At 45.3% G+C, this 25,785-nt stretch overlaps 1 protein-coding gene across 6 annotated transcripts in view; it reads left to right on the forward strand.

Moving 5' to 3' along the window:
- The window catches only part of EML1 (EMAP like 1), a 204,593-nt gene that overhangs the window by 151,253 nt on the left and 27,555 nt on the right, over window positions 1-25,785 (forward strand). For 3 of the 6 annotated variants that reach the window (XM_061395308.1, XM_061395306.1, XM_061395307.1), the window contains exons 5-9: window positions 15,815-15,843; window positions 16,758-16,814; window positions 19,197-19,326; window positions 24,545-24,694; window positions 25,667-25,736. In XM_061395308.1, coding sequence (XP_061251292.1) covers window positions 15,815-15,843; window positions 16,758-16,814; window positions 19,197-19,326; window positions 24,545-24,694; window positions 25,667-25,736 — 436 coding nt within the window. The remainder of the gene's footprint in view (window positions 1-15,814; window positions 15,844-16,757; window positions 16,815-19,196; window positions 19,327-24,544; window positions 24,695-25,666; window positions 25,737-25,785) is intronic. The other 3 variants (XM_061395312.1, XM_061395311.1, XM_061395309.1) reach the window with 1 other exon arrangement.

Raw genomic sequence — 25,785 nt, forward strand, 5'->3', positions numbered from 1 at the left:
ATGGGGGAGCCTGATGGGCTGCCATCTATGGGGTCGCACAGAGTTGGACACGACTTAGCAGCAGCAACATTTTATTAGTGAGAGCTAATTTGGGGCATTTTAACAGCTTGTTTTACATCTAAGAATGTAGTGTGTATATGAGGACAGTTTCTCTGTATATATCTACTCAACATACTTTATTCTTTCTTTTTAAACATCGTGCTTTAAATTTTATTCTCTGTTGAGCAAAGCTTAGGAAGGAATTTCAGCTTCACAGGCTAACCATGTTTTGTTTTTTGTTTTTTTTCCAAATGTTCATGTAAGGAGAAGGCTTAGTCATAAAGCGGTGGACTCCAACCCACAGGCTGTAAAAGTTCCAAGTTTGTAAGTCCACTCTGATTCAGTCCTGTAAAAGAAGCTTAAGCTCTTTTTTGGTTTTATTCCTAAAAGACATGCTTTGTATAAAGAGATTGCAAGCACCTCTCATGTCTCTGGCAGGTCAAATCCACAGCCAATTAACAATCTCAAAACCACTGACATGGGGCTGTTGTCTAATTTAGACTATTAGGACTTCTTATCAGAAGATTATGCTAATTGGGTGATAATACCTTGGAAATAAGACCAAGTGGTTACAGCAGCAGCAGAGCATGAGTAAGTGGGAGATGCAGGGTGGCCTTTAGGCTTCTCTGAATTTAGGGTAAGCTCGGAAGTTGACCTGAGATGTCGAGCTCTAGGCAGTTCTTAAAAACTTGGCTCCTTCTCTGCACATCTGATTTGTATTAAGAATTTCCAGAAAGAATCTGCATTGTGCAAACTCCAGATCTGTTGTATCTTTTAAGTCCTATGTCTTAGCTCAGTGTGCTGGGTAAATATTTCCATGAAAGATATTTACAAAGTGTGTGTGTTTTTTTTTTTTTTTTAATGCCAGGAAATTTTGATTTAGAAATGAAGGACTGGGAAAATTTACTAATCATTTTCTAAAAATAATTCAGGCAACTGAACATGGCCATTTAAACATAAGTTCCTTGTCTCATTAGATCCCAAGAATAGTTGAGACCCACATAGTGCTGGACTCTTGAAAGTCACTTGGACTGCAAGGAGATCCAACCAGTTAATCCTAAAGGAAGTCAACCCTAAATATTCATTGGAAAGACTGATGTTCAAACTGAAGCTCCAATATGTTGGCCACCTGATTCAAAGGGCCAACTCATTGCAAAAGACCCTGATGCTGGGAAAGATTGAGGGCTGGAGGAGAAGGGGACAGCAGAGGATGAGATGGTTAGATAGCCTCACCAACTGAATGGACATGAATCTGAGCAAACTCTGGGAGATAGTGAAGGACAGGTGTGCTATAGTCCACGGGGTCACAAAGAGTCAGACACAACTTAGCAACTCAACAACAGCAATACCACGTGTAGTGCTGAACTGGTTGAGTTGCACCTAAGGAGTTTCAGAGAGAAAGTTCCTGCCTTCTGTGGGTCATTGCTGGTACTGGCAGATGCCTTTAGGGACCCATGGAAATGATGGCAGCGGTAACTCAGACAGAAGGAAGAAGCAGCTAGAAGCAATAGAGGTGAAGGTCAAGCCGCTGCATCCGTCACTGCCTGTCCACTTCCCTTCATCCTTCCGTTCCATTCCCCATCAAGAGCCCCTCTCTTGACCTGGAACTTGTACCAAACCAGAGCTGGAGTTTTATAGATCAATGCCCAGTCTCCAGGGCTTAAAGCAGGCAAAGAAAGGGATGGAAAGGTGCAATTCCACTTTTAAACATTATGATCCTCAGTAATCTAAGACAGCACGACCTCTTCCGCATCACACACAAATATCTGTCCACGGTCTTACCTTATAACCCATTGTCCATGTGAGGTTACTATGCCTAGCAAGATGTAATGGAAAGGACACAGGTTCTGGAGTAGAAGAAAGATCTGGGTTTGTAAACAAACGTGGCCACTTCACTTCTCTGAGCCTCAGCTTTTACCCCTCTGTGAATGAAGGATTTTATATCTTAATGCCCTTGAATCTTGTCAGAGAGCTAACTGGTAAGAAAACACCCAGCACAGCACTTGGCACTCAGCAATGGCAGCTGTTGTAAATCATGGCCTGTTAGGGGAAAATATAGTTCGTGAGGCTTTCCAAAATTCTGAACTTGATTTTCCCCGATTGTAAGATAAAGGTGGTGGATGATGTCCGAAGTCGTTAGTCTTTATTCGGTCTAACACATACTAACTTACATCCACTGGACACTCTTATGAGTACAACCTGGATTTTGGCAAATTCTAATTGGCTGGGGAGACATAAAGTATTATACAGTCGCCCCAGGATGTCCAAGGGCTGTTGGTTCCAGGACCCCACCCCCATGCCCATCCCCAAATCCATGGACGCTCAAGTCCTTCAGTTAGTGGTTCTGCATCCACAGATTCAGCCAACCATGGATTCTTATGCTTGTGTTTGATCCCTTGGATGCAGACACAGAGGACTGACCATACATTCTCACGGTTGTTAATGTCACATCAGAATAAACTGGTGTTCAAGCACTGAGACCCCCAGGAAAGCTCATCAGAACATGAGTGAGTGAGGGTGACCTTAGAGCTGTGACTTTGGGTCTGTCCTGATTCAGAGAAGAAGCAAGTCATTCACACCAGCTAGCGCTTGAACTTGTATCGGCCCCAAACCATTTGCTGTAAAGCTCGCAGCTACCACACACCATATGCAAAGCTGTCTTAGCACACCTGGCACTTGGTGAAAATGAGAAAGAGGCTCCTTTCAGCATTCTTGTGTCTCTGTAATAATAATCACAACAAATATAAAGCCATTTCCTATCAATTGTATAGATCTTACTGTCAAACATAAAGTAATAGTGTTTTGAGGTCCTAAACATTTACATTTTCTAAGATACATTAATTTATTGAATAATCATCATGTTTTATGCTCTTCCTGGTGGTCTCAGTCTTCTTGCTCATGTATCTCATTTCCTTTGGAAATGGTCACGGGAGTCAACAGTCTCTCTTGTGATGCTTTAGACTTTTATCTTAGAATAGTTAACATTTTAAAATATTTTCCTTGCAGTGAGCCACAGAATTTTAACAGCACTTATTAATCTTTGCACTGACACAATTTTCATAAGAACAAAAGCAATATTCAGCAATGTAATATTTACCTCATGTATTATTGATGGTATATTGTGAATATTAACAATTATTTATGTAGTGATTTGTGTCATAATGAGGTACTTATTAAATTTAAATAGGGGCTTGATAGTAACACTCTGATAAACAACCTGTACTATCTAATGTAGCCTAATCCAAGAAAGGGGTTTTGTTTGTTTAAGTGTTTCATATCAGACAGAAAAACAGCTACTATTTAGAATGTACAGTTAATGTTGCTGGATTGATAAAATGTTTCAATTATCCAACTGGTTCCCCCATTGTCATTTTGAAGGGAATAAGGTATATCAACTTTGTAAGCAAGACACTTGGTTTCCATCAAAAAGTTGTTGCAGTGTGAGCTGATTTTGTTCAAGTGAGAAATGTTACAGCCATCTGCTGGAAACCTTGTTGTAACACACAAACTGCCCATCTTTGGAGTCAACAAATATGAAAAAAGCTTCAAAACTGTGAAGACGCCCACCACGTGCAGACTTGCCCTTGGACAGCCTTTAGTGTTGTGCAGCTGGCTGCTTTATCCAGGCTGCAAGGTCCAGAACCGCGAGCGGGACACTCAGCTCCATCCTTCTTGAAACTTCAGCCTCCAATGAGGAAGGCTTTTTTCTTTTTACTGAAGTATAATTGATTTACAATGTTGTGTTAGTTTCCGCTGCACAGCAAAGTAATTCAGTTACGTATATATACGTAGACGATGCCCACTCTAATGGCAGAAAATGAAGACGAACTAAAGAGCCTCTAGATGAGAGTGAAAGAGGAAAGTGAAAAAGCTGGCTTGAAACTCAACATTTAAAAAAAAAGTAAGATCGTGGCATCCAGTTCCATCACTTCATGGCAAATAGAAAAAGTGGAAACAGTGACAGATGTTATTTTCTTGGGCTCCAAAATCACTGTGCACAGTGACTGCAGCCATGAAATTAAAAGGTGCTTGTTCCTTGGAAGGAAAGCTAATGTTTTAAAAAGCAGAGACATCACTTTGCCGCCAAACATCTGTATAGTCAAAGCTATATGGTTTTTCCAGTAGTAATGCATGGATGTGAGAGTTGGACCATAAAGAAAGCTGACTGCTGAAGAATTGACGCTTGCAAACTGTGGTACTGGAGAAGACTCTTAAGAGTCCCTTGGACAGCAAGGAAGTCAAAACAGTCAATCCTAAAGGAAATCAATCCTGAATATTCTTTGGAAGGACTGTTGGTGAAGCTGAAGCTCCATTACTTTGGCCACCTGATGGGAAGAGCCAACTCATTGGAAAAGACCCTGATGCTGGGAAAGGCTGAAGGCAAAAGAACAAGGGGGCGGCAGAAGGTGAGACGGCATCACTGACTCAATGGACATTAATTTGAGCAAACTCCTGGAGGTAGTGGAGGATAGAGGAGCCTGGCATGCTGCAGTCCGTGGGGTCACAAAGGGGCAGACACGACTTAGTGAAGGAACAACAACAAATGTATAAGTACAATACTGTATGTATTCTTTTCCATTATGGTTTATTATAAGATTTGTTACTATCGAATATGATTCCCTGTGCTGTACAGTAGGTCCTTGTTGCTTATCCATTCTAGATTTAATAGTTTGTATCTGCTAATTGCAAACTCCCAGTCTGTCCCTCCCCTGCCCTCTTCCCCTTGGCAGCCACAAGTCTGTTCTGTGTGTCTGGGAGTCTGTTTCTTTTTTATGGATAAGTTCAATTTGTATCATATTTTAGAGTCCACATATAAGTGATATCATTTGTCTTTGTCTGACTTCACTTATTATGACCACCTCTAGGTCCGTCCATATTGCTGCACGTGTCATGATTTCTTTCTTTTTCATGACTGAGCAGTATTCCATTGTGTTTATACACATGCACGAACACGCCTTCATTATCCGTTCACCTGCTGATGGACATTTACGTTGCTCCCATGTCTTGGCTGCTGTGAGTAGTGCTGCTGTGGATATGGGGGTGCGTTATCGTTTTGAATTATACTTCTGTCCAAATAGATGCCCAGGAGTGGGACTGCTGGGTCATATAATAGCTCTCCTTTAGTTTTTTAAGGAACCTCCATGCCCACTCCACTACTCTTGCCTGGAAAATCCCATGGATGGAGGAGCCTGGAAGGCTGCAGTCCATGGGGTCGCTGAGGGGTGGACACAACTGAGCAACTTCACTTTCACTTTTCACTTTCATGCATACGGAGAAGGAAATGGCAACCCACTCCAGTGTTCTTGCCTGGAGAATCCAGGGACAGGGGAGCCTGGTGGGCTGCCATCTATGGGGTCGCACAGAGTCGGACAGGACTGAAGTGACTTAGCAACAACAATTAGCGTGCTGTTCTCCATAGTGGCTCCACAGTTTACCTTCCCACTGACAGTGTAGGAGGGTCCCCTTCTCTCCATACTAGCGGAGACAGTCTTTCTGGATGACACCTGGAGGTCCTTGTTGTTGTTCAGTCGCTCAGTCGTGTCCAGCTCTTTGTGACCCCATGGACTGCAACACACCAGGCTTCCCCGTCCTTCACCACCTTCCAGACTTTGCTCAAACTCATGTCCATGGAGTCGGTGCTGCCGTCCCACCATCTCATCCTCTGTCACCCCTTCTCCTCCTGCCCTCAATCTTTCCCAGCATCATGGTACTCTCCAGTGAGTCGGCTCTTCGCATCAGGTGGCCAAAGTATTGGAGCTTCAACTTCAGCATCAGTCCTTCCAATGAATATTCAGGGTTGATTACCTTTAGGATTGACTGGTTTGATCTCCTTGCTGTTCAAGGGACTCTCAGGAGTCTTCTCCAACACCACAGTTCTAAAGCATCAATTCCTCGGCACTCAACTTTCCTTATGGTCCAACTCTCACATCCGTACACAACTACTGGAAAAGCCATCGCTTTGACTGTGTGGATGTTCGTCAGCAAAGTGATGTCTCTGCTTTTTCAATCACTGTCTAGGTTTGTCATAGCTTTTCTTCCAATGAACAAGCGTCTTTTAATTTCACGGCTGCAGTCACTGTCCTCACTGATTTTGGAGCCCAAGAAAATGAAGTCTGTCAGAGGTCCTTAAGGCTCAGCCTTGCTTTGGTTTTCCTTGAGCATCACTGATGGTGGGATCTAAATCTTAATGTTCGGCCTGGGTTCAAGTCCTTCATCCACTGGCTGCTCACCCTCTCTTGTGCCCTGATATCCACATCTGCCAACACTGGCTCCCACTTCCCCCAGCAGGATTTATTTTCCCTTGTGAAGTAACTTACTATTACACAAGGTAACCTGTGTTTGGGGGTATCCAAATATACAAAAAGAGGAAAGGAAAACCCTCTATAATCATGGCAGTCAGAGGATTCACAGCTCCCATTTTATTGTGTTTCCATCCAGACGTTATTTCTAGGGTGTTGTGTGTGTATAATTTTTACATAAATTATATTCTTCTGCACACATTTTGTAACCCTCTTTTTCATTTGCTGTGTAAGCATGCCTTTGTGTCAGGAAATATACTCTTAAAACATTTTCTCAGATGAGGACCATCATTTACCTAGATGAACGCACTTTAATTGGGCATTTGGGAATCAGGAAGACTTTTCTAGTCCAGTCAGACCAGCCCAACCTCTGGAACAATGCCTGGCATACAGTAGGTGCTCGGCCTCTTAGTTGTGTCTGACTCTTTGTGGCCCCGTGGACTGTAGCTCACCAGGCTCCTCTGCCCATGGAATTTTCCAGGCATGAATACTGGTGTGGAGTGCCATTTCCTTCTCCAGGGGATCTTCTCAACCCAGGGATCAAGCCCACATCACTTACGTCTTCTGCATGGGCAGGAGGAGTCTTTACCACTAACGCCACCTGAGAAGCCCTTGTAGGTACAGTTCAGTTCAGTCACTCAATCGTGTCCGACTCTTTGCGACCCCATTAATTGCAGCACGCCAGACCTCCCTGTCCATCACTGACTCCCGGAGTTCACCCAAACCCACGTCCATCGAGTTGGTGATGCCATCCAGCCATCTCATCCTCTGTCGTCCCCTTCTCCTCCTGCCCCCAATCCCTCCCAGCATCAGAGTCTTTTCCAATGAGTCAACTCTTCGCATGAGGTAGCCAAAGTACTGGAGTTTCAGCTTTAAGATCATTCCTTCCAAAGAACACCCAGGGCTGATCAGAATGGACTGGTTGGATCTCCTTGCAGTGAACAGTATGAACAGTAGGTACCCAATAAGTATTTGTTGAATGTATCTTTTTTACCCCAGCCAATATAACAGGAAGAATTTAGGCTTAAGGAGCGTCATGGCCATATCCGTTTTAATCCCAGCTCTGCCACTTTTGTTCTGGGACTGTGAACTAGTTACTTAATCTCACTGAGGTTCCTCTCAGCACCAGTGAAAACTAGCCCCTACCCACCGCCCAGGGCTGCTGTGAGGGTTAAACAAGATAGTGTCCGTCGGTAGCATCCTCGGCATGGGGCTTGCCAACCCTGGGACTCCATAGGTGATAGGCACCACTGTTATTTGCCTTCTCCGTTCTAGTGTTTGGGCTGATGTTTGCACAGCTTTGCTCACCCCAGTCCTCAGTCCTGAGTGCCTCTCTTCTTCAGGACATTCCAGAATTCTCCAACTTCCGTTAGAGACCTCACAGAAATTCTGCCACCTTATTCAGTCACTTTCCCAGCACCGCTTGACTCACTGAGCCCCTGCTGTATGCGGGACACAGCATGAGGCATGGCGGGAAGTGGAAAGGAGCAGCCCACGAAGACTCGTGCTCTCAACAGACACAGTTGACACCCGCAGCTGAAAAGGGTCAATGTCCTCCATTTCCAAAGGTCGCTGCCCACACCAGGGAGGCAAAGGACAGTCAACTCAACAGGAATGTAGGTAAAAGGTGTGAGCAGAGGCAGTTCACCGAGAAAGAAGTACAAATAGCCAATTAATTAAGGAAAAGATGTTCAAACTCCGTCTTCATTAAAGTAACGCAAATCTAAAAAAAAAATAAATAAAGTAATGCAAATCTAAGTAAGAAAAATCTTTCTATTGTATTATAAAATCAAAAAGCCCAAAATCAAACAAATGCACAGCTCGGTGAGTGACAGCTTCTAACACTTAGTACATAGAGGCTCCCCTTGTCCTCAGTGACGTATGTATGTGTCTGGAGGCCTGACAGGGAGAGGAGAGCTCCAGCCAATCCTGCAAGACCCGACTCGGGATGCCCGTCTCTGGGAAGCCTGCCTGAGAGCCCCGGTCTGAGTTAGCCACCCTCCAGATTACTTTGTTCCTGCCCATTAACCTTATGGGCTTCCCTGGTGGCTCAGATGGTAAAGAATCCGCCTACAGTGCGGGAGACGTGGGTTTGATACCTGGGTGAGGAAGATCCCCTGGCGAAGGATATGATAACTCACTCCAGTATTCTTGCCTGGGAAATCCCATGGGTACAGGAGCCTGGCAGGCCACAGTCCTTGGGGTGGCAAAGAGTCAGACACGACTCAGTGACTAACACACACATTAACTGTGTAACTCCCTCCCCACCTGCCAGGGGCGTCACCACCCTCCCCCCACCCGCTATACCTTTAAGCTTCAGGAGGGCATTAAAGAGCTGGGTCATTTTTTTTTTTATTCTTTGTATTCCTAGCACTTTGCATAGGTCTGTCTGGCACACAGTAAGTGCTCAACAAGCATTCATTGAATGAATGAAAAAATGTTTCCCATGTACTTGTTAAAACTATGATCATTTAAGAACTATGCAAATAGCACCACCTATTGGTGGGTGATTTTAACACTACCTTTGCATTCTAAAACGTTTACACTGGAAATGAGGTGACTTAAATGAATCTTTTTTTTTTTAATGAAAAGATTGTTTCAGTCTTTAAGCCAAGGGGTCATTTACTTTTTAACAAATGTTAAAATATATAAGCACTGATATTCTTTATTTTGTTTCAGTTTTGAGGTTGTTAGGTAAGGAGCTCAAAAATACATGTAGGTTATTGTCAGTGAAATTAGGAGGAAGAGGGAAGATATTAACTGATAACCACATGTTAAGTATTTTGTTACATGTTATATTTGATCCTGAAGATACCCTGTGCCTCTCAGTGCTTTTGGTCCTGTTTTATAGATGAAAGAATCTAGTGTTTGTGGAGGTGAAGTGATTTGCCCAAATAAAACACAAATCCAGCTGACTTCAAAATCTCTGCCCCTTCTGCTGTGTTAAACTAAAGTATTGGTTGGAGATGTCTATGAATCAGTAGTTTTTGACCCCAATAGTGACTTCTAAATATTTTAAATCTATAGTTCCTGAATGACCCTACTTGTATTATAGTTAAAAGCTGCTTACTTAGGGCAGGTTATAAAAGAATCATCATTTACGTAGCAGAGTATTTTGACTTCCAACAGGGATTATATTCCATCAAGTGAAATCATTTTCAGGAGTCATGGTACCGTGTTCTGGGAGGTACCATTTTTATAGATGAGTAAGTCTCAGGGGAAAAAAAAGTTTGACTTTGGAACAGTGCCTTCCTCGACCAGGCCTTCTTAATCATTTAATGAAGCAAGCATGTCTTCTCAGAAGCATCTGGCCCGTTTCAGTCCTCCCGAATCCCCATCTCCCAGAGTGCCCTGTTACACAGGCCACCGATGTGGCAGAGACCTGCTCTCAGGACTTTGGGGTAAATTAGTAACAGATACGAAAATGCTAGGGCTTCCCTGGTGGCTCAGATGGTAAAGAATTCGCCTGCCAATGCAGGAGACCTGGCTTCAGTCCCTGAGTGGGGAAGATCCCCTGGAGAAGGAAATGGCAGCCCACTCCAGTATACTTGCCTAGAGAATTCCATGGACAGAGGAGCCTGGCGGCAACAGTCATGGGGTCGCAAAGAGTCGGACACGACTGAGCGACTAACACTTTCACCTTCACAAACACGCTAAGTGCAGATTCCACCACAGGGCTAGAGTTTGGGAATATTCATTGCATCCGAGTCTGAACGAATTCTTGGCAGGACTCTCTTCCCCTGACACACACCCAGCCTGCAGTGCGGCATCTGAATTATGGCAGATGAAGGGGGAAGTAGCCGCTTGTGACAGCCCTGGCGCCCAAAGTCCACACTGAATATTTACGGGGATTTTGTGCCACGTGACTTGGTCCTGGGCGGTTATAGCCACTTCATGGGTGTGAACTCGCAGCTTCCGGTGGGAGCTTTTCTTTGTGCCCACTGTCTGGCTTCCTCTCGCTGCCTTCAGATCCAGCTACTGGTCTGGGGAAGGCTCCAGATGACCTCACCTCCCCCCCTGACCCCCCGGTACTGCTTATACGAGGAGGAGTCATTCAGAGAGTCTCCTGAACCGTCCCGCCCTAGGGAGAGTACAGCCAAGCCAAGCTTTTTCAGCAGATCGCCTTCCTGCCAAAAAAAACAACCGCACCGGAGGGCACCACTGTTGCTTTAGGAGACACTGGCCCCGGCCGCTAATGCCGGACCAGCCTAGAGATGAGGGTCTGCCTGCCGGGATGGAGATCCTTCCGCCCCTGTGGGCGCGCTTCCGTCCTGCACCTCCATCAGTGCTGACTCCGGACTTGGATGGGCATGAAGGGAGCCTCACTCTGCTCCCCTCCCCGCCCCCCACGCCACCCCTGGGGACCAGGCCCTGGCTGCAGAGGCTGTGTGAAGTCACCCACTTCAGTTTTCCCTGGAGTTCACACTGCGGAGTGGGTGACCAGAGACAGACCACACAACACCTTGAGAGGCGGTCGTCTCTTCGTCTAAGTGGGTTCACAGCACGGGCCTGTTTCCAGCATGCTGGGTCTGAAGCTCTACCGAGGAGCTCACTCTCAGCTCTACTGATGCTGAGTTCAGGATCGGACAGGTGATGGGCGCCCGGCTCCCGTGAGCTGATGTTGACTGGGGCGACAGCGTCTTTAACTTCGGATCACTGTCGTCATCTGTTCTGTGGGTTTTCCCTTATGTCCGCGGTTGGGAAGATTCATTATCCTTTATAGCTTTGCATTCATAAGACAGGCACTCGTGATTGGAATAGGCCCTTTCCCTGGCCTCTTGCCTTTCAGGAGGGTGGTGCGTTGGCAGGGATCATGGATTGTAAAGTAAATATATTAATAGTATATTTTTCTATAGAAATTTAACTTTCTAAAATAATGAAACATAGCAATAGTATGTTTCCTAAATATACTTTGTATGAGTCACTCAGTCGTGTCCAACTCTTTGTGATCTTATGAACTGTATCCTGCCAGGCTCCTCTGTCCATGGAATTCTCCAGGGAAGAATACTGGAGAGGGCTGCCATTTCCTCCTCCAGGAGATCTTCCTAGGGATCCAGCCAGGGTCTCTTGCATTGCAGGCAGATTTTTTACCATCTGAGCCACCAGGGACTCCTGGTACCCAAAGGGTAGCCCATCGTTTAGAGCAGGATTTGAAGAACTATGAGCACTTCAGTACCTGATAGTTCTCAGTGACCTCCAGCTGATAACACTCAGGCTGCCTTTTTCTGATCTTTTAACAGAGATCTTTTATCCATCTTCTTATGGTGCTTCAGCATCAGAATTCCACTAGCCTCCCTACATTTGGACTTCACGTTCCCCTATGAATGTTCTCTAAGAGGAACATAATCCGTAATTGCTCTTTTCTATCTCTTGGGAAGGTTCTGGGTTGCTTATATCTGTCTCACAGACTCGGCATCTTTCTACTTCCGTGATCAAAGTCATGATGGAAAAAAAAAAAATAGCTTTCCTGTCTTCTAATTCTCTGCCTAGCTTCCCTCACTGGCGGATGCGCTTTGTAGTGATCTGTTTTAGCTTTTCCTCTTGTGTCCTTGCCCTGCCTTGAATCTAATAAGATGTAAAATTTGGAGTTAAGACTTGTTCTTCCACTTAAAAAAAAATCAGAGGAGTGTCACTCCCTCCAATAACAAGAACAAGCCAGGTAAGCTCACCATAGAGCCATGGTCACTAAGTGATTCAATGAACTCCAACCCCCAAAGTGACAGGCCCCTCTTAGGAGGGACTGGGACCACTGCTGAAATCTTTGCAGAGCTGCAGGAAGAGGAGAAATGGGAGGAAGAGGAGGAAAGGAGCTGAAAGCTTCTAGAATCCTGCGAGGCCGGGTGTGGACCGGCGTGGTGGTATGGACTGGCGTGGGCGGACTCTCGGGAGCCCCAGGCTCAAGGTGAACCTTCGTGCACCCGTGCTCACGCACACGCACACACACACACACGTTCTTCCCACACAGCCAGGGAGTAGGACAGAGTCCTGAAGCCCCCCTCTCAGAGTCCAGGCACGGTAGTTGCTGAAGGATGCTCTACACTGGGCCTTTCATGGGAACCAAGTGCTGTTCAGCTGCCCTGAAGGAGGGACGAGGACCCTGAGAGGGGCCCTGGGGGGGCGGGGCGTGGTGAAGGCTGAGCACCAGCTGGGAGGATGGCAGGAAGCATCAGGCACCAGGCAGCACCAACTACTTTGGGGAGTGGTGGGGGGCAGCGGGGGCCAGGGCCGCTGAGACACGCCCCCGCCCCCAGCCCACCCGGCCAGATGCAGATCCACAGGGCCAGCCAAGTCAGAGGCAGGGAGGGCTCCAGACCCTACCAGCTTCCAGTCAGCAGCTGAAGGCTGTTACAGGCCCTGGGTCACAGCTGTGAACAGCAATCCCTGCCCTTCTGGGCTTCCCTCCTGATGGGGAGACACACAATAATGAAGATAAATCTGGGCTTCCCAGGTGGTGGTCATGGTAAAGAACCCGCCTGCCAACGCAGGAGATGGAAGAGACCCAGGTTCAATCCCTGGGTGGGGAAGATCCCCTGGAGGAGGAAATGGCAACCCACCCCGGTATTCTTGCCTGGAGAATCCTGTGGACAGAGGAGCCTGACGGGCTACAGTCCATGGGGTCACAAAGAGTCAAGACATGACTGAAGCGACTTAGCACACATGCATGGGCAGGGTGTGAGGAGCAGACGGGGCGGATCTGAGCACAGGCCCTGCCGTGTGCTGTCCCTGGGGTGGAGGCGGGGGCGGTGTCCAGGGGGCCGGAAGCTGGGGTCCACGCCTAGCTTGGGAGGTGCTGACCCAGTCACAGGACAGCGAGGACAGAGCATCTGGAACTCCATGACTGAGAGGAGAGAGAGAGATGGGATCAGAAAAACGTCGGAGTCCGTAGAGGTTGTTTGGGGCCTTCAGGGCCAGTAGAAGGCAGGCTTTGTGTTAAAGGTGTGCTGGACCCACAGAGTACTGTTTCGGTGACCCATGGTTCATGTTCAGAAATCTTGCCCCATAGCAGATCCACCTCCTTGAGACACACTAAACCCCTTTCAAAGCATCAGCAAAGAGTTTCCCATATATACGGCATAATATCAACTGAAAATCAAGGCCGTTAATAAATGCTGTCACCTGTTGCATCATGGGATTAAGGGCAGTTTTTGCTGGCAGTGTTTCTCAGCGTATCCCGAGTTAAAAATAGAGGAGAAAAGTGGCATGAGGGTGTCATCTGCCCTGGTTTGCATCTTTCATTATGCGGACTCGGAAAATGCAGGCGCCTCTGCAGGACCGTGGTCCTCCCAGCCCCCCCGGGTGGATGTGGTTTAGTCGCTTCAGTCGTGTCTTACTCTTTGCGATCCCATGGACTATAGCCCACCAGGCTCCTCTGTCCATTTGATTTCCCAGGTAAGAATACTGGAGTGGGTTGCCATTTCCTCCTCCAGGGGATCTTCCCAACGCAGGAATCAAACCCGAGTCTCCTGCATTGCAGGCAGATTCTTTACCAACTGAGCTACAAGGGAATCCCAAAATTTTGGGGGTGGGTTTCACTTATTTACTGTGTCTTGTTCTGTATGTTAAAGTGGGAGGTATTCTGGGAAGCGGGGGGCAGGAGCGAGCGGTGGGTACCGTGGAAGACGGCGTGGGCGTTGGAGTCTCGCAGACTTGAGTTCAAGGGCTGGCTCTGTGTTTGAACAGGATTCACTTCCTGCCGTCCTTGGGGGTCCCCTCCCCTGTCTGGCATGAGGTGGCAGTCTTCCCACGGGCAGCTGTCTGGTTGTCACCGGGAGGACCGTGCCCTCCTGCATTTGGTGGGGGCTCCCCGGGCAGGCCGTCTTGTGGGAAGCTCACCCCTCGGTGTGACCTCAGCCCGTCCGTGGTGTGCCCTTGGACAGGGTGGGCATCTGGCTTCCCAAGTGCAGTCATGGGGTCTCAGCCTGGTTGAGACAGTGGGGTCCCCCCATGTCCCAGGATGTGGCCACACCCCAATAGTCCTTATTCTTCCCTCCTTTCCTCCGCCCCCTCATCTTCCCCCCAAGAGCCATCCTCCTGGGAGTTGTTCAGTCACCCAGTTGTGTCTGACTCTTTGCGACCTCATGGAGTGCAGCACGCCAGACCTCCCCGTCCCTCACCATCTCCCAAAGTTTGCCCAAGTCCGTGTCCATTGCATCGGTGGTGCCATCCAGCCATCTCATCCTCTGATGCCCTCTTCTCCTTCTGCCCTCAATCTCTGCCAGCATCAGGGACTTTTCCAGTGAGTTGGCTGTTTGCATCAGATGACCAAAATACTGAAGCTTCAGATTCAGCATCAGTTCTTCCAGCGAGTATTCAGGGTTGATTTCCCTTAAGAGTGACTGGTTTGATCTCCACACTGTCCAAGGGTCTTTCAGGCGTCTTCGCCAGCACCACAGTTCGAAGGCATCAATTCTTTGGCATTCTGCCTTCTTTATAGTCCAGCTCTCACAACCGTGCGTGACCACTGGGAAGACCACAGCCTTGACCGTACGGACCTTTGGCGGCAGAGTAGTGTCTCTGCTTTTCAGCACATCTAGGTTTGTCATAGCTTTCCTGCCAAGAAGCAGTTGTCCTCTGATTTCATGGCCTCAGTCACCATCCGCAGTGATTTTTGAGCCCAAGAGGAGGAAATCTGTCACTACTTCCACCTTTTCTCCTTCTGTTTGCCATAAAGCAATGGGGCCTGATGGCGTGATCTTAGTTTTTTAACATTTAGTTTTAAGCTGGCTCTTTCACCTCATCAAGAGGTTCTTTAGTTCCTCCCCTTTCGGGAGCCTGGTGCTTAAGTTCTCTCGCCAAAGCCCCTGAGACAGGAGTTTGCTAGTTTTAAGTCAGTTCTTCAAATAATCTGCCAGAAGCACGTGGGGAAGAAAAACAAACCTTTCTACGCATTTAGGCAGGGCTGTGCCCGTCTTGGTTAACCACGCGTTTTCCTTCTCCAAACCTTTCTTTGCTCTCATAAAAAGTACAGCTTTGGTGATAAAGTTGGGATTGTCATCCCTGGCACTTGGTTTTAAGCATTTTTGTTGACGCTGTTCCTCTTTGCGGTTACATGGCTTTGTGTTTCTTTTTAACATATGTTCTTCACTCGGCATCTGTGTGACGAACTAGTGTGGCTAGTGGGTGAGGGGTCTTCTGTGACTGAGACTAACCACCAGCCCATGCTTCCCTTTAAGAACTGTTTTGGGGGACTTCCCTGGTGGTCTGGCAGTTTAGACTTTGCCTTCCAGTGAGGGGATGTGGGTTCAACCCCTGGTCAGAGAGCTAAGATCCCACATGCCTCCAGGCAGGGGAAACCAAAGCATAAAACAGAAGCAATATTGTAACAGATTCAATAAAGGCTTTCAAAAGGGTGCATATTGTAAGCTGATTTGCGTTGTTGTATGGCAGAAACCAACACAATGCTATAAAAGCCATTTTCCTCCAATTAAACATAAATTTAGAAAGAAATAAAACCTATTTTGGTTTTGTCTCCACAGCAAACCCAAGGAGCCGGTCTTCAGCGCAGGTAAGGCTGGTTGAATGTCAGTGCGGGCGCCCCTTACTCACCGCGGTACTTGAGGGGCAGTAAGAAGTGGTTGTTCAGGGGCAGCTGGGATGGCGGAACACGGGGGTCTGTGTGGAGGGCCTGGGGGCTGAGTGCTCACTATCAGCCTGTACCTGGGGGTCTGGCGACTCACATCACTCAGAGACCACCCAGAAAAGGGTCATCAAGACTAAACCCTTCATTTGCCCCCATTTAAAACGGATTCAAGAGACATCCATAAGGAGAAAGAGTGACATGCCGTTACATGAAATTTCTCGGTTAAAACACCCTATTGCCTTTCTCCCCCCTTCCTTACTAATGGGGGCTCTCCCATCACCAGCATTTGCCTTTCTCTTGAAAGGGAAAGTCTCTGATGTATCCAGTTACAACTTTATCTAAATGCGACTTTCTTTTTCTGCCTGTGATTTCCTAAACTGCCAACTAATAGTCCGTATATATCTTTCCATGTATCTTTTCTAACATGTGTTATAATAAGGGAGCTGCTATTTTTAGAATAGTAAGCTTATTTGAAAGCATACTTAAAAATGCAAAATCTTTGACAAGATTTTGTGCAATGGGCTAAATAAATTCATTTAATTTTCCAAGTTTCTTTCCCCCCCTTAAGTTCAGCATCGAAACACGAGAGTCAGACTTTCCTATTTAAGCGCATGTGCCTCAATATTCATTTCATTTTCAGGAAGCATGAAATTACTCACTGAAAATGTAATCGCCCTCAGCCTGCAGAGTAGGTCTGGTGTGCACTTGTCAGAACCCCTGAAATGTGTCCAGGTTTTTCTAGCGATGGGGGCGGGGGAGCCTCTGGGCCTGGGGGCTCAAGAGCGCCCCCTGCAGGCAGGCCAGTCACTCTCGCAGTGCCCCCTCATCTCTTTACCCAGCACTTCTGTCTCTGTCTCCGAAATCCCAAGGGAAACGCCGGGTGACGCACTGCAAAGGTAGGCGGCATTTCTGAAGCCTCATAGCTCTCTGAGCAAAGCTGCTCCCCAGGCTGCAGAAACTCTTTTCATACAGGCCACCAGCTACCCTCCTTGTATGAAAATGCTTTGTGATGCAAACCACATGGGTTTACTGGGCTTCAAAGCAGTCCTGAGCATTTACTCGGGCGGGTCTGAATGAGGAGCTAAAAACTAGACCTTCGGTGATGATTGGCTGATGACAAGAACTCTTTTTAAAATCTGTATGAATGTTAAGAGAGCTATAGGGCGAGCCCTGGATGCCCCGTTTTCTGGAACCTGCACTGCTGCTGGCCGCTCCCTGTGGCACCTCTGGGTTTGGGGGTTGTGTGCTGTTATCCTAACATGCCTGAAAAAAAGAACAAGCAAGCAAAGATTGCTTTCCCTCGCTGCGTTTTTTTTTTTTTTTTCTAAGATGTAGAATGTCTGACTTAGCTGTCCAGAACAGTGCCAAGGCTAACTCCAGAGCTTTTCTTCTCGGTCCAGTGACGTAGATCTGCCCATTAAGTCAACCTGTCATAAGGACTTTTCCAGTACATAACGATATACTCAAGTAGATATTCCATCTATATGGATTTTTGGTGTGTGCTGCAGGGTGACATTATATTCCCTTTATTCTAAATCTGCATTCTGTGGTTCCCCTCTTACAAAGGGAATTCATGGAATCACTTGTCATTTAAGCCACCACACCCACCCCTCTTTGTCCCCCTTCCATTGATCTACTGAGTGCCTTTTAGGTCTTCAGTTTTGATGGCCACACCGTCTGAAGAGCTGAGATGTGGTTGAGGGATGAATGAAGGGAAGGGGGCAGGTGAGGCGAACGTGGGTAGATGCACAGAGCGGGTGGGTGTGTAGGTGGCAGAGACAGAGAGAGAAGGACCCCGGGGTGGGGGGCAGTTGTGGCCAGTGATGTCGTATACAGGAAGAGGGGACAGGGCAGTTAGAGCGTTGGGTCCAGCAGGTAGGAGAGTAGGAGAAGGATCCCGAATCCAGTGTGGGCCTTGATGGGTTTGGTAGCTAAGATCACCAGGGTAGGGGATGGGGGCCGTACAAAAGCCTGCAGCCCTGGGGGCCTCCAATGGGCTCCTCCCAGTGGAACTGGGGAGGATGGAGTCTAGTGAAGAGCACTCTCACAGGAGCACCACAGAACACAGCAGCTGGCACACTGGGCAGGAGTGAACACATGTTGGTTTTTACTTAAAAGTCAGATTTAATATGCAGAGTGAAGAGTGTGTCACATGCATGCATTTAAGACCTGGATTGCACACACCGTAAAAGTGCAATGGCCTCTCAGTTTTTAGGCAATATCGCATGTGGCTTTGTCTGAAAATCCTCAGGAATAAGGCTTACAAGACTAATTTGCGAATGTGGTACTTACAACGTTATAATCATTTTATGACTTCCTTAGCAGTTTCCTCTCTGGGCATAATTTTTCTGTTGAGTTATGGTACAGCCCCAACTGCCCGATTTAAATGCCATTAAGGGGCCCAGTCCTTTGATCTGCAGTGAAGCATCAGAATGCAGTGAGTTCTGAATCCAAACAGAATTCATCAGGAGCTCACAAGACATGTTCTTTGGCCTTATTATATCTTGAAAACTAGCCAGAAAACCCTAGATTGTTTGTCTTTGTTTAAAGTCAGGAGTGGCCCCTTGTTGGTGTATTACTGGATTTTACTTTCATCCCTGTAATTTATTAAAGATTCAGAAGTGATTTTGTTATAAAAATGTTTGTTCTAGAAAGGTTTATTCCCCAGCTTCTCCCTCTAATGGGTCTTTTGTCCTTTTCTTTTCTGTTTCTAGCTTTTCTTTGAGCATTTTCCTTTTTGCATGCATCCCAGCATGTACTTCTGCCGGTTTTGTGGCCTTTGCACTTGAATTATCCAATGTGAAAGATACATAAAGACACATTTTTTACATTGCACTATAACAAACCGATTTAAATATTGAAAGATATTTTATGAATTTTGATACTGCAATTGTATATCCATTGAACTCAATAAAAAAAAAATTTAAGTGGATTTCTTGTGTTAGTTGTAATTTTTTGGGGTGGCATTTTCCCCCTCCTGATGATAAAGAACCTATAGGCACTAAAATCTCTCATGGAGAATAATTGTTGGAGTCTAATTCTTTTCTGCCTATTATAATTTCTCACATTACTTAAGTAAGCAGAATGTCAAAGGCAAACAAGGTGAACATTTTTATTTCAAACTGTTTGTGTTTTAGTTAGTTTTCCCTAGGATTTTAATCAGAAATGACAAAGGGCAACGTTTCTACTTTTGCATTGGAAGGATGGAGAAAATACAACTTTTTTTCAGGTACCCTGGGCACCAAGGTGTCTTACTGACGTCTTTGTTCTCTTCATAGAAGAAGGATATGTAAAAATGTTTCTTCGTGGACGCCCTGTTACCATGTACATGCCCAAAGATCAAGTGGATTCTTACAATTTGGAAGCAAAAGTAGAACTGCCAACCAAGAGACTGAAGCTGGAATGGGTGTATCCTTTATTCATTAAGTCTGCCCTGAAGTCATCAGTTGATGAGTGCTTTTATTGAAATTCAGTGGTAGAAACCCATAAAACTAAACCATGATGGCAAAAAGTTTTTAAACCCAAAGAAAGAAAGAGGGACTCCCTGGAAGGAAGGGCTAGCATTGCCCCTCAACCAAGTCGGGCTTTGGCCAAGCTTGGGAATCTTAACTTCAAGTTAGCAGTGACTAGGGACCTTCCTGGTAGGCCGGTGGTTAAGACTTTGCCTTCCAATGCAGGGGGTATGGGTTCGATCCGTGATTGAGGAACTGAGATCCCACGTGCCACAGGGTGGGGTCTTAACATTGTAAATCAATGATACATCAATTTAAAAAAGCAAAAAAAAAAAAAAAAAAACCTTAAAAAACAGTGACTAATTGAACATGAGTATGGACTCAGTACTAAATGAAAGGAATACAGTACAACGGATGGCTTAAGTTAAACGGACACAGAGCATCAATATAATACCACTAGGAAAAGGAAAAGCTCTCATAAGATCTAGGCCACAGAAATCTGAGTCAGCCATATGACTAGCGTTCTTGAAATAAAGCTGCTAGAATCTTCATAATATGAGGCTTGGGATAGTGAATGAACTACCAAGGAGGGAATAAAAGACAAGAAATCAAGAAACAGAGCCTGTGAAAGAGGGTGAAGTGTTGTTTGGGGTTGTTTTTTTTTTTTTAATTTTACTATTTTGTTTTACTTTAGAAACCCACAGAGTCCACCTTCCAGTCCATCCAGACTTTAAGACAAAGAGCAAAATCCTTTCTTCACCCTCAAACAGCTGTTTATTGAATACCAGTTTAATGCCAAACCCTGACAACAAATTACTTGAAGTTGGTTTAAACTGAAGCTATTGTTATTTCACTTAGAAGAATTACTATTTGAAATTATAAGATCATATTCCTTGGAAGTTTTTTGCAATTATTTCTGTACCTAAATTTCTCAAACTATTTTTTTATTTTTCCGGATTCAGATGTCACTAAGTGTCCGCCTGCAGCTATTTTGCCGTCTGTATTGGCGCATGAAAAGTGACCCCGTTCTTCTTTAAGTCACTGCTTGTTTGAATTGGTTAAATCAAATCTGAAACACATCATGCAAGACCCAGTTGTTCAACCTACTCCCAACTCACATTTTAAAAGGTGGGAAACAGTGGAATTTGCAGCAAATAAATGGTGGTTTTTCACATCCAAGTTCAAGTGATGTTTTGCTCTGAAATAGTTTTCAAGCTTTGGAACCATATATGTTAAAATCTTAACAGGTTATTATCCCTGAGGAGCTGTGGATGGTTAGGACAAGGAGGACCTAAATTTGTTACCTTTTATTGATATATAGATACATGAGCCTCCCTGGTGGGTCAGATGGTAAAGAATCTGCCGGCAATGCAGAAGACCTGGGTTCCATCCCTGAGTCAGGAAGATCCCCTGGAGGAGGGAATGGCAACTCACTCCAATATTCTTTGCCAGAGAATTCCATGGACAGAGGAGCCTGGCAGGCTGCAGTCCATGGGGTCGCAGTCGGACACAAGTGAGCGACTAATACTTTCACTTTCCATGGCGGCGAGAGCCCAGAGAGCTAACACTAGACAACCAGGTGACCTCATATATGCATGTATACTGTTCACACCTTTTACATGTATTTTTTATAATGTAAAAAAAAATGTTTTAAGTGAAATACATAGGTGCCCATTTACAATAAGCAGTAAACTCATAATTGGTTTATAACTTAGACTGAAAGTCATTAACCAGTATCTGAAAATTTTCTTTTTAAATACTTTAAAATATAAGGAATGCCAAAACTCAACTTTTTTTCTCTTAGAATAGAATTTATAACCTCATACTGCTTAATATTTGAAACAATATAGCCACTTAACATAGAGGGTTTTCCAGGTGGTGCTAGTGGTAAAGACCATCCCCATGGAAAAGAAATGCAAAAAAGCAAAATGGCTGTCTGAAGAGGCCTTACAAATAGCTGTGAAAAGAAGAGAAGCGAGAAGCAAAGGAGAAAAGGAAAGATATAAGCATCTGAATGCAGAGTTCCAAAGAATAGCAAGAAGAGATAAGAAAGCCTTCCTCAGCGATCAATGCAAATAGAGGAAAACAACAGAATGGGAAAGACTAGAGATCTCTTCAAGAAAATTAGAGATACCAAGGGAACATTTTATGCAAAGATGGGCTCAATAAAGTACTGAAATGGTATGGACCTAACAGAAGCAGAAGATATTAAGAAGAGGTGGCAAGAATACACAGAAGAACTGTACAAAAAAGATCTTCATGACCCAGATAATCACAATGGTGTGATCACTGACCTAGAGCCAGACATCCTGGAATGTGAAGTCAAGTGGGCCTTAGAAAGCATCACTACGAACAAAGCTAGTGGAGGTGATAGAATTCCAGTTGAGCTATTTCAAATCCTGAAATACGATGCTGTGAAAGTGCTGCACTCAATATGCCAGCAAATTTGGAAAATTCAGCAGTGGCCACAGGACTCGAAAAGGTCAGTTTTCATTCCAATCCCAAAGAAAGGCAATGCCAAAGAATGCTCAAACTACCGCACAATTGCACTCATTTCACATGCTAGTAAAGTAATGCTCAAAATTCTCCAAGCCAGGCTTCAGCAATATATGAACCGTGAACTTCCAGATGTTCAAGCTGGTTTTTAGAAAAGGCAGAGAAACCAGAGATCAAATTGGCAACATCTGCTGGATCATCAAAAAAGCAAGAGAGTTCCAGAAAAATACCTATTTCTGCTTTATTGACTATGCCAAAGCCTTTGACTGTGTGGATCACAATAAACTGTGGAAAATTCTGAAAGAGATGGAAATACCAGACCACCTGACCTGGCTCTTGAGAAACCTATATGCAGGTCAGGAAGCAACAGTTAGAACTGGACATGGAACAACAGACTGGTTCCAAATAGGAAAAGGAATACATCAAGGCTGTATATTGTCACCCTGCTTTACTTCTATGCAGAGTACATCATGAGAAACGCTGGGCTGGAAGAAGCACAAGCTGGAATCAAGATTGCCGGGAGAAATATCAATAACCTCAGATATGCAGATGACACCACCCTTATGGCAGAAAGTGAAGAGGAACTAAAAAGCCTCTTGATGAAAGTGAAAAAGTTGTCTTAAAGCTCAACATTCAGAAAACTAAGATCATGGCATCTGGTCCATCACTTCAGGGGAAATAGATGGGGAAACAGTGGAAACAGTGTCAGACTTTATTTTTCTGGGCTCCAAAATCACTGCAGATGGTGATTGCAGCCATGAAATTAAAAGACGCTTACTCCTTGGAAGGAAAGTTATGACCAACCTGGATAGCATATTCAAAGCAGAGACATTACTTTGCCAACAAAGGTCTGTCTAGTCAAGGCTATGGTTTTTCCAGTGGTCATGTATGGATGTGAGAGTTGGACTGTGAAGAAAGCTGAGTGCCGAAGAATTGATGCTTTTGAACTGTGGTGTTGGAAAAGACTCTTGAGAGTCCCTTGGACTGCAAGGAGATCCAGTCAGTCCAGCCTAAAGGAAATCAGTCTTGAATATTCATTGGAAGGACCGATGCTGAAGCTGAAACTCCAATACTTTGGCCACCTGATGCGAAGAGTTGACTCATTTGAAAAGACCCTGGGAGGGATTGGGGGCAGGAGGAGGGAACTACAGAGAATGAGATGGCTGGATGGCATCACCGACTCGATGGACGTGAGTTTGGGTAAACTCCGGGAGTTGGTGATGGACAAGGAGGCCTGGCGTGCTGCGATTCATGGGGTTGCAAAGAGTCGGACACGACGGAGCAACTGAACTGAACTGAGTGGTAAAGAATCTACCTGCCAGCGCAGGAGACGCCAGAGACTTGGGTCTCTGGGTCAGGATGACCCACTGGAGTAGGAAATGGCAACCCTCTCCAGTATTGTTGCCTGGAAAATTCCACAGGCAGAGGAGCCTGGTGGGCTACAGTCCACGTGGTTGCAAAGAGTCAGACGCAACTGAGCACGCCTGCACGCACACGACGCTGTCAGATGTGTTTTGTTTTCCAAACAAGCTACAAAAGCCACTGACCGTAGTAGGATTCAAGTAATCTTCCAGCCATGGTTCTAGAACCAGGCTGAGCCTCTCTCCCTCAGCACCAGCGTGACGGCAGTTTCAGGTCCCCTGTAGCAGGTGTGTGTCTCAGGATGACGATAACGTGGAGAGTTCAAAGATGACAAGATTCAGTGGCCCTGTTCTGCCTTTCAATTCCAGTCCCAGAAGCAAGCCCTTGGCTTTAAAAGTTAGATTCAAGACAGCAAGTGGACGCATTCTAGACTGTGGCCATGGTTCAGCAGATCTCAGCAAGTAGTGAGGTAACTAGAATAAACGGTATGCAAGAGAGGCAGCAGAAAGGAAAGAGAAATGAGCAGAGTACCCCAGCATTCTCGGGAAATTAGTGTCAAGTCACCCTTCAGGTGACTTTGATTCTAGAGTCAGGATAGTACCTCTAACAGAATGTTATGGTCACCGGCCTTTCAGGAGACCAGCTTGGGAAAAATTTAAACCCAGCCTAGGTGTGAGGGAAACGTATCCACATAAGATTTCAGCAGCTCAACAAAGTAGTGTAGGCCCTGGCCACTGATTTCCTGGACCCGTGACTGATGGGCCAAATCAAAGAGTTCACTTCCTAGTTATTACACAAGCGTCTGATCCAGTTCCTGTTAGCAGTAGAACAGCAAATCACCATGTTTCATCAAGCTGAATGGAACCCGGGTCTCCCGCATTGCAGACAGATTCTTTACTATCTGAGCCACCAGGGAAGCCCCAAAATACTGGAGTGGGTGGCCTATCCCTTCTCCAGCAGATCTTCCCGGCCCAGAAATCGAACCGGGGTCTCCCTTATTGCAGGCGGATTCTTTACCAGCTGAGCTACCAGGTCATTATAATACATACTTTCAAAAAAACCCACACCTTTGTATTGTTAAAAAAAATATCAGCAATTTCCACTACATCAATTACCTTTTGCAACTTTATTGCCTGCCTATTGAGGGGGGTCCGATGTATTGAATATTTGGCATGGAGTATTTCAAATTTAGTCTTCTTTAAATTAGTGAAATTGATGGTAACAGTCACAGAAATTTAGTGCCTGTCCCAGCTGAAGAAAGCTGATGTTTTGTTAGCTCCTAAAAGAAGGCAAGTTTTATCTTGACATGCACGAAGCTACGGGTACAGGGGTCGAGACTGCCGTAATAACCTGTACTTGCTCCCGACGGGCGAGACCGTCTATTTCATCGCGTCGGTGGTCGTGCTGTACAACGTGGAGGAGCAGCTTCAGAGGCATTACGCGGGCCACAATGACGACGTGAAGTGGTGAGTCCTCAAAACCGATGCCTGTGACGCCTGTGCAAAGGGCATTGGCAGAAAGGGTTCTGTGATGGATAGAACTACAGAGAAGCAGAGGGAGCTGAGAAAATGGGGTCTTTGAGAACAGCTCTTGTTTGTGCTCTGGGCTGTATTCTGGCTCCCTGGCGCTCTAAGACCTGTTCTTTGGTTTTCTCTTCTCATGACACATTGTCTTAAACAGCCGTGTTATGTAAACAGATAGCTCCAACAGACCCCTATCTGGAGGTCTTCTCGTGCTAATGGCTTCTAATTTGGGTGTGCAGTTTTTAATAAAAATGTTTTGCCTCTTGTTTCTGGCTGGGTCTGCTTTTCCTATAATTCATTTATACCTTTGGTAATGATTTTATATATCTTAGAAAGATGGGTGGATACATAGATGGGTTTATGTTATTTCTATTTGTCCTAAGTCCCTGATCAGTTATAAAAATCCTGCTGAAAAAAAAGATGATGTCTTTGCTGTTTGATGGACTCAAAATGACTTCTTAATAAAGACTGTACACTAATTAAGCAGTTCTGAGATCGAAGTGGTATTTCCCAATCAGGGGATGCATTTCCCTTGAGTTTGGTAATTCCCTATAGATAAAGAAATGAAGATGAAATGAAATATGTACCAATGGTCTAAGGTCTTTGGAAGCCCAGAGAATTTATCAAGAGTGTGTAAGAAATTGGACACTGTATATTTCTCACATTTAAATTTTTGACCAGAGTGTATTTGATCAAGGGAAAAGTGAAGCTTACCTTTAAAAGAGTAGACGTTTTCTGTTTTCTTTGTTTGGTTTGTTTGGGGTTTTGTGTTTTTTTTTGTTTGTTTGTTTGTTTGTTTTTGCAGTCTGAACGTTTAATCAACATAGACACATTGTTAATATAGGTAAATGAAACTATGAAAACTTGAGTTTGGACTTTCGTAAGAACAGATGTTTTATGAAGATCTCTTTTTAGCCTTGCAGTTCACCCCGATAGGGTCACAATAGCCACAGGACAAGTCGCAGGCACGTCCAAGGATGGAAAAGTGAGTAATCTTTTCATGTTTTTGTAATGAACTGGTAACACAAAATGAT

This window comes from Bos javanicus, chromosome 21 (genome assembly GCF_032452875.1).
Source record: "Bos javanicus breed banteng chromosome 21, ARS-OSU_banteng_1.0, whole genome shotgun sequence".
Lineage (NCBI taxonomy): Eukaryota > Metazoa > Chordata > Mammalia > Artiodactyla > Bovidae > Bos > Bos javanicus.